General features: G+C 36.5%; 1 protein-coding gene across 1 annotated transcript; it reads left to right on the top strand.

Moving 5' to 3' along the window:
- The first annotated feature begins 857 nt into the window (after positions 1 to 857).
- On the top strand, positions 858 to 2,508 carry LOC116145351 (ethylene-responsive transcription factor CRF2). Its single transcript, XM_031430804.1, has one exon. It carries the CDS (start codon positions 1,320 to 1,322, stop codon positions 2,310 to 2,312), a length of 993 nt encoding a protein of 330 aa, XP_031286664.1. The 5' UTR covers positions 858 to 1,319; the 3' UTR covers positions 2,313 to 2,508.
- The last annotated feature ends 7,326 nt before the right edge of the window (positions 2,509 to 9,834 follow it).

Raw genomic sequence — 9,834 nt, 5'->3', positions numbered from 1 at the left:
GATACGAAGACATCTTTTATGATCTGATTGAAGTCAGTCATCAAATCGGACTGCTGTAATTTAGTCTTAGTAACCAACGGCGCTATTGTACCGAAACAAAAACTTGTTTGTACAAAACACAAAACGTTGTAGGTGGACAAAACAAAAAAGTAAAAACAGGAGGCATGGTTAGGAATTAAAAACGTTTAGTTATAAATGGGCTCCAAGTCCTAGGTAGGTTGCCTGCCTCCCATGTTAGCCCCAGCTGTAAAATAACAGAAAGATAAGGTGAAATGGTAAAATCTTCGCCAGGCCAGCATGGAGTGTACTGTAACGGGCCTTTCCAATTGGTGAAAAATGACTCATTCGCCCTTGGAAGGAAATTTAATGACTGTTAATTAGTTGGTAATTAACTGTCATTGATTGGGGTAATTAACTGTCATTGATTGGGGTAATTAACTCCTTGAGTATCAGAGATTAATATTCTTTAGTCAAAGGTACACTGAACCAAGTGTCCGGTCTCACGTGACCTGAATCCCTACTTTCAAGAAGAAATCTTTTGCCGAGTCAGCTCTAGTCCACACTTGCCATTGGATCTCCTCTTTTTTGGGCCCACTTCTGCCACGCGTCATATCAATCATTTCCGCCTTATGCGGCGCCTCGTAAAATATCTCCTTAAGTCGCCGGAATCCGGTAATCTCCGGTACCTTAGTTAATTTTTTGACCTTTTTATGCAACTCTTGTTTAAAAAATTTAAAAATAAAAAAATTTGTAATACAAAGAGCACTGAAGAAAAAGAAATTTAAAATTTATATTATTAAATGGCACCTAAACCGGTTTAACAGACTACGAGTATTTGGGATCCTATAAAATAGCTAGTTTTGGTTCCCACCTCCACTGTGCTTCTTCTTCTCCTTTATCATTCTCTCTTATCTCTTCGTCACTCGGTACTGCTACTACTCAAAACTCTCTCTTCTTTGTTCCACCGTATCTTTCCTATCCGTACAACTATTCTTTGTTGGGTTTATTGCTCTCTGCCTCTGGGCTTACCCATTTTCTCCTTTTTAGCGTGTAACTTTCTTTGAAATTTCTCGTCCTTTAATAACTTTTTTTTCCCCCTTATAAGTTAGTATTCAATTCAATAATGCTAGATTTCTCTCCGTTTCAAGCTTCTCTTTAACGTCTGCTCTCTTCATCAGCTTTCTTTTTAGCCATCTTTATTCTCCTCGTGTCTTGCCTCAAAGGAATCTCTCACTCCTTTTTTCCACTCTATTTCTGTGTTTCACGCCTTCTCCCCCGCACGCTCACTTCACTTTCAATGCGAATCTGAAAAATCATCCATGGATCAAAGTATTATCCCTTCAATCAAATACTCTGAACACCTTAACCACACCAAACTTCTCACTGCTTCCTCAACAACATCACCGCCAGAAATGAAGCCCCGAGTTGTACGGATTTCAGTCACTGATGGTGACGCCACTGACTCCTCTAGTGACGAAGAGTGCGAACTTTACACGCGACCTCGGGTCAAGAAGTTTGTCAACGAGATTACAATAGAGTCTTGTTCCAACGAAAACGATGCCGTTTGGAGAAGTAAGTCAAGGATTGCAAGAAAAAAATCATCTGGAAAAGTTGGAGTTCAGGCGAATCTTAAGCCGGCGGCGAAGCAACTGGTTGGTAAGAAGTTTAGAGGTGTACGACAGAGACCTTGGGGAAAATGGGCGGCTGAGATTAGAGATCCTCTGCGACGTGTACGGTTGTGGTTAGGTACTTATGATACTGCCGAGGAGGCAGCCATGGTTTATGACAACGCGGCCATTCAGCTACGTGGACCTGATGCCCTTACCAACTTCACTACTCCTCCGACGAAATTTCCGCCACAAAATAAGCAGGCAGTTAGCTCCGGCTATAACTCCGGTGAAGAGTCTCACAACAACATTAACAATCTTGACTCTCCTGTCTCAGTCCTCCGTTGTCCCTCTCCTTCCAACGAAGAAGCCGAGTCGCAAACGAGCAAAGAAACACGAGATGTCGCGAGTGAAGCACGAGATATGCGAGAAGAATCGTGTGTGTCGGAAAGTTTCTCCGAGTTCTCAGATTATTCAACGTTCGATACGTTGTTCAGTAACGATGTTTTCGATTTTAATAGCTCCGTGCCTGATTTATTTGACGAGGACAGTGTAAAAGCTGGGATTTACAAGTTTGATTTCGATGATATGTTTTTGGACTCGGATCCGGATTTCGGGTTCGGACTTCCGAGTTGGCGTGCGGATGACCATTTTCAAGATATCGGTGACTTATTCGCGTCGGATCCTCTTATTGCTGCTATCTAAAGTTCTGTGTAAAACCAAGTCTGGCCATCGTGAATGCCGGTTTTTCGGCAAGTTTTGTTGTCGGCGGGAATGAAAATATCGGATGTCTTTTTGTTTTTCGTTTTTTTTTTTTTTCAATTTTGTTTTGTATTTTGTTATTTTATAAAATATTACTGTGGACTCCGTCAAAGTAACGGTGACGGACGAGTTTGGCTAAGTGTTGTTCGGTCTTTTCTTTTAATCTTTTGCACTTTTTTGGTCCATTATCACATTATGTGGAGCACGTGTTACTGCACGTGACGGGAAATATGCTAAATAAATGTAGAAAAAAAAAAAAAAACACACACGTACGCATTTACAGGTGCTGCTTTACCTTCAAATTAAAAACTTGCTTTTGCTTTCTTGACTACATAATACTCATTATACTGTTTAAAACTCTTTGACCAGGATAGGATGGATTAGCACCACATTAGTTTGATATCAACTCAACACTATAAATGATAAAACCAAAAATTTCAATACAAATCTTATCTAATAATTTTTTGTTTTGGTAGCCGTGGGTGTTTGAACCAATTTGCATACACTTTGAGTCTTTGACAAATCCTTTGTGGTTTTAAAATTAACGATCGAATAAACCCTCTAGTAACTAGAAGCATCGATTTGAATGTGATACATTGATAGATGACTAGATGGTTGGTGAAAGAGACGATAATTTTATAGCAAAGCTATGAAAAAGAGGTGTGGTGTGTTTTTTTATGAAAGAAAAGGTTACCAGAAGCATCCGATTCCATTTAACTTTATAGCTTAATCTCCTTTACACAAGGAAGAAGCTTCAGCTACAATCAAGACACAACAGTAATTACAGACTACTTGTTCTTTTTTCATCTCTGAGAAGGGTTATTATTTGAATTTGCTCAGGATTTTGATTTGCCACGTGTTAGTGGGATTTGGCTGTCGAATGCATGCGAATTCTGTTATTGCCGTTTTGAAGAAGAGCAGATATGATGCAGTGTGCAGGGCCTGAAATCTGAATCCCTTGATATGGATAAGTCAGGAAATTGATTTTTGGTTCTCCACGTTTCATTACCCTACACGCACAAGTGTCTTTTGAAGATTAAAAAAAGGCCATTGTTTTTCCTTCATTTGATATTAAGCTTAAAAGTGGTGGTAGTCCCTCATTAATCCAACCACCAGAAACAGAAAGCTTCCCTTTAAAGTTGTAAATATATTTAACTTTTTCTAAGTGTTAGAATAAGAAAGATTGATTTTGCCAATAAATGATGTGTCCTGGAACTGGATCCACCCTTCAAAAATATCCAAACTTCAGTCATGGCTAAAATTAGTCCAACACAACAATCTCAAAAGATTTTTGAATTGAAACATCAGTTTTAAGAATTACAATAAAAGAAAAGAAAAGAAAAAGATGATGATGATTATGATGATTATGTTTGAGAGGACAGTTTTGTTTGGAATGCACAGAAACAGAATCATGATAAGACGAAAAGAGGTCGTTCAGGCATTTCTAATTAAGGTGAGGATGCTGCTGCCATTTGGGTTTGGGTCCCTTCTCATGTGCTTGTCTGTTGGTGAAACCTCTAACACTTCAACTTGTTAATCAATAAATTTACTGAAATCTCGTTTCTATAAAATTCAGAATCTACTCATTTTCTTGTATGATCTTCACACACACACACACTCGATAAAATAATCCGCACGCAGAGACCCGATTGGTGGCGCTTATTGGTATCAAATGTGTTTTCGGGAGGCAAAATAAGAGAAATCGATATGGAGCTCTCTGCCTGGCCACTAATCAAATTGGACATTTCCAGTCCAGGGATTATTACCTTCGAGAAATGAAACAAAACTAATGGTTCAACTTCCAAGAGTTTGATCAAAAGTGGTCCCATGATTAGCTGGATGATGATCGCACAGCTGCAGCCATATTTGTTGCCTTCACTGCACCACTGCAACACCAGAAAAATTTTCCATGGCTCATACCAGGTAAGCTTCATATAAAAGCCAAAGTATATTACCTTATTACCTGAACCAAAAGCCAAGATTTTATTAAATAAAATTTGGCATATATCCTAAAATAGTTACAGTACACTGTCTTTATACCTGACATCAACCAGTACCAGCCTAGCCTGGTTAATGTCCATGACAAACATACCATTCAAACCCCCTTCTGTCCTTTTCTTTGTTTTGTGACCATTTCCTATGTAATCTTCTTTTTTTTTTTTTTTTTTTTTTGCAATTATTCATTATTCTGGGCAAAACATTTTCTGGTTCTATTGTCACATACTATTTACACGAACCACTCTTGGTGATAAACTTAAAGCTTGTTGATGTGGCTGTAGCTACAGTAGGATTAAAGGCTAATAGATATGTCCCTTTCTCTGCTACATTTTGCCAATAGGTCTTCAGGCTGAGAACCAACCTACTTACCAAGCTAACCCTGCAACTGGGATTTTCCAAATCTTCTTAACACAACAAATTGATTAAAAAATGACAGTTTTTAACTCAGTCATTCATCCCCAATTCGAATCTGTGGCCCCCCAAAGTCATATGCATTGTATGATTTCGTAAATAAAAAAATCCCAACAACCCATCACCCAAACTCTTCAATGTAACTTGTTTTTGACCTATATTTTGTACAGGGTTTCTGATATTAATAAACCCAAATCGGAAATTTGGATGTCTACAGTAGAAATTGTACATTAAATTTCTTCAGTTATATTGTACAATATGTTTCTATTGTTGTGAGGTTTGAGGTTTTGTTATGCTTTAGCTTGGTGGGTTGAGCTGATTTTGGTTTGGTCTTACAAAATTCAAAGTAGCGGGACGTCACGGCAAAGCAGCCACAGAAGCAGTTTCTACAGGCTTGGTTGCGGCACTAAACTCCAAAATTTGAAGATTCGTTCAACTAAAAAACAAATAATCCAGAAGATCTTCTTTGTGATTCTCCCGCTACAGCAAGAGACAATAATAGCCGTACACGTAATGTCAGGTTAACGGTATTCCATCACCTTGTCCATTGCAAGTGTGCCACTTGTCACTCTGGTCCCCGGGTCCCCCACAACTCCCAGCTCATCAATCACTGTTTACCTGGGGTACGGCCGTGATTCGTGGTCCCGCTTCTTATATGCTGATGTGGATTCTGTACCTTCCATTTTCGATAAGAGTTAAAAAAAAAAACAAAAAACACACTCTCTTTCTTTAACTGGACACCTGAATCCACACTCCGGCCCATGAAGGAATGGGCTTTTCGGCCTAAGAATTGAATTTGTCTATTTACGATTAACTCAGATGTATATAAATGTGCTAGGTGCAACATTGATAACCCATGGCTATACCAACACTCACATAAAAATTGACTTGTTCAATGATCTGGTGAATACTTATTCTTGATGCTGTGATTCTCACCAACGAAAAGTTTGTAGAACCCATGATGAAATATTCGTAAGGGATTGTATGAAATTTGTGATCGGATGCGGGATCAACGGATGAATCAAAAGCACAAACAAAAAAAGATTTTTAAAATGGTTCGAATGCTTGGCACAAATCCTATGTCCACTGTTTCTATGTTTTTCTGCATATAAACGTGGCTTGCACAAAATATGAACGAGACATCCTAAAAATTTCCCCAATTTGGGTGAAAAGTCAACTTATATATTGTTATAATAACAAACTTGTAAGTAAGAATAACCTAAAATGAAATGACACATAACGTGAATCTATGCTTCGGGGATTGACCGTACAACATTTGTATTTATTTACAAATTCATTAAAATAGTCAAATGAATCACTATTTACTATCACAAGTTCATCTTTTATATATATATTTCAGATTTTTGTTTGTGTGATTTTATAATAAACTTGTAAACATAATAATTGGATGGTATAAATAATATGAAATAAGGTGGAGGAGATTTGAGAGTGAGGGTGGTCACGTGAAGTGTGTATGGAAAATAAAGAGAAAAAGATGTAGTGTTTCCTTTTCAGGGGCCTAGCTTCCTTGTTGGGGGATGATTTGATGGATATAATACGGACCATAAATGGTGATTCATGCATTAAGGGTGGCAAAGCAGGCAAGTAGGCCCATTCCTTGTTTGTCAATATCACCTACCGACAGCTTTGAGATCTTAGTTTTTGTTCATTCCTAAATATTATGTAGATTTCTTTCATTGTATATTCGTATCTAATTGATTTTTATTTATTTTATTTTGGGGTCATTATCTCATGATCTTTGATGTAGAAATTAATACTATGCCCACCACTCCACTACTCTTCACACGCACTTCTTGTGGTGTGGGGTTTCACTTTCACTTACTACTTAACAACTTCCCATGCTCTGAATGTGTTTGAATCTCAAATTCTTCTAATAATATTGGTTAAGATATTTTCTGGTTTTTTTCACCAACTCCTTCCCCTTTATGAAATAAAACACTGGTATATTCTAGATCATGTCAATTAAAGGCTTTCAGTTTCGCTCTCCTCTGGTCATTTTATCCTAAATGTGGGCTTTTTGTCCATTACTTATGGGTCGATAACACATTTTATTTTGGGCCATAAGCTTGGGCTCATAAAAATTTTTAAGTTGAATTAAGGCCCAATATTAAAAAGCAATTGAATTTGTCCGTTTTGTCAGGAGAAAGTTGGGCGTGTTTGGTTCAGTATTCTATTAATTTTTTTAGTCAGATTTTTAAAATACGCATTTAACACATTATTCAAAGAATCAAATTTTGAAAATTTGATTCCTACTAATCTGATTTAGTCGGCACTACAGTTAATTTTTTTTTTTTTTTTTTTTTTCTCTCCTTTAGTTGATGTACGGCTTCCACCTTCATATACCATGACTTCCACCTTCTTTTTCATAGATCAAAACCAGCGGCGGCCGCCCTCTTCCACATTTCTTCTTCAAAAATTACAACAGAAACCGTCATCCTCTTCCATGTTACAACCACCATAACACCCTCCTCCACCTGCATTTAAAAACACCACCCAAAAACACCTTCTTCCGCCACTTAAGACTTAAGAAACACCACCATCTTTTGGTTTCCTCTGACAAACTGAGGCCAGTAGGTACGACCATGATCACCCCCTCTCCCCCCACAAAGAATTCTATCTAAATCCTTTATAAAAAAAAAACATACCAAACAATTTTTCTATAATTTATTCAACTTTAATATTCTATCCTAAATACTTTACCAAACATCAAATTATATTCTCGTAACAATAACCTAACTAAATACTCTACCAAACGCATTTTTTTTCAAATCATATTCTCAAAATAATAACACAATTCAACTTTACAATAATATTAAAAAATACTACTCAAAATAACTAAACAAACGCATTCCAAATTTTTAATTTTTTAGCGTCCACCTAATTGATGAGCATCCCTTATTACTAAATACATCTCTTTTATAATTAAAAAAAGATAAAAATTTCTTTAAAACCCATTTAATATAAAAAATAGCCCTCTAAGCTTAGTTAGATTTATTTTTCCCAATTCTAAACTTAATTAGGTTTTCAGTTTTCCACTTTTTTTCTCAAAATCTCAAATTTAATTAGGTATTTATTTTCTCCTTTCTCCCATGATTTATTGAGAGGCCATGACAGTAGATTGCTATAAGATAGTTGTTCCTGAATTAATAAAGGTGTGTGTAAGTTAGTCCGAATACCCGATTAACAAAAAAAAAAAAAAAAAAAATGTTATGTTTAAATTTGGGCATGCATTGGGTTGATTTCGAGTTGGCAGTGACCAATTAGTTATCAATTTCTCATCTTATCTCTTTCCGAGTAATGTTACAGTCACCAATAATAGTGTACTGAATTTGTGCATCGAATGACGTGACAAAATCCTGACCGTTGATAAATATTAAATTAAAATTAATCAATAGTCAGGATTTTATCACGTTATTCGGTGCACTACCGTCGATGACTGTATTATTTTCCATCTCTTTCATGCCTTCATCTCCAAGTGAGATACAATACTCCCTACCACCGTTGCAAGCAGAATTGCTACCTTTGTGTAGACCCATTAACTGACAAGTGATTTCAGTCTCTTCTTGACTGAATTTCACCGGAGTTGATATTAATGACAACAGAGAAAACACTGAACGTTCTCATTCATTGGATAAGTTTAATCCTAGGCATAGTTCATTAATGGGGTGTACATATAAATTGTGTGGGGTTTATATAACATCACTCTCGTTTTTTCTTTGAATAGTCCAATAGCACAAGACACTGAAGACGCACCAGTCCTTTAATTAAATTACAAAGGTTAATTAAACGGATGGTACTAATCGGTATACAGTAAAAGCAACTGAACAAATACGTGGTGTTTACTTGGAGAAAAGGAAACAGCGGGCGCAGAACAGAACCAATCCAACAATTTAAGCCGCGGTTTTACAAAGGCGGGAGAAATTTCTATATTTCCCGCAATATTTTCCTCAGAGCCAAACACTCCACTCCCGTAAACCTTGGACTATTATTCTATCTTGTTTTACAGCTTTGAACCTAAAAAAGTAAAACCCTAGTTTTGGTAATTGACCCAAACTCTTAAATTAGCCATGGAGAATACAAGCGATAAGCCGGAGTGCGCACAAGAGTCGCTGGATCTTCTCAATTGCGTTACACAATCGCCGTTCGATCAAGAAAAATGTCTTCAACTCATGCAAGCTTTAAGAGAGTGCGTCCTTCGCAAGGTATATATTTGATCGGATCCACTGATTTATGGTTATAATTTAGCTGAAATTTCGAAATTCTTTCATGTTCGAGTTCTGAAATTGAATCAGATGTTATTAGCATAATAATCTGGCTGTTTTTGAACCTGTTTTTAATGTTAATGGTTTGGTTTTTACAAGTAAAAAACGTTTTGTTTCATGGTAAACGGAATGTGTAAATGAAATGCTTAGAACTTGAAATGTTTCAAAAACTTCAAATAATTATGAGTTTTTAAGTGTTCATTGTGCTTGATAGATTCAGTTTTCCTGCAAAGGATTAGTTTTTGAGTTAGTGAAACTGCTTGTTTAGATAACCAATTGTTAAAATTTCTGTCCCAGCCAGAACAAAAACATTAAGGAAATACAGCTTTGTAATCTTGGGGTTCTTGCTTTATGTTTTAATCAGAAATTTTGGAATTCTTGACTTCTCGGTGTTTAGAACAGATCATTTTAACTTCCAGGGCATTTTCCTTTCTCTTTGAGGATTATATCAATTCATCAAAGGCATTTATGATTACCGTTCCTTTCTGCTTCTCACCCACATATAATAGGTGGATCCCATTGAATATTAAGCTTGCTTTAATGAACATAGCCTTTTATTTAAGTTTACCCTTAAGACTGTTATTGGGTTCAGAATAATGAAGATACTGCCATGATCCAGAGCCTTTCATGATTTTAGATTGTGAAAATGAAATGCTTATGCATCAAAGCAGTGTAAATCATAAATGGAGATGAACCTAATTGATCTATAAATCAAAATGCATGTTATCACATTGAAACAAATAATACTTGATTAATGTGGAATCCAGCAATTT

This window comes from Pistacia vera, unplaced genomic scaffold (genome assembly GCF_008641045.1).
Source record: "Pistacia vera cultivar Batoury unplaced genomic scaffold, PisVer_v2 Contig461, whole genome shotgun sequence".
Taxonomy (NCBI): domain Eukaryota; kingdom Viridiplantae; phylum Streptophyta; class Magnoliopsida; order Sapindales; family Anacardiaceae; genus Pistacia; species Pistacia vera.
This window is presented reverse-complemented; position numbering and strand designations above follow the sequence as displayed.

Excerpts from the sequence above, each read along its gene's own strand:
- LOC116145351 (XM_031430804.1), top strand. The coding sequence starts at position 1,320 with ATGGATCAAAGTATTATCCCTTCAATCAAATACTCTGAACACCTTAAC.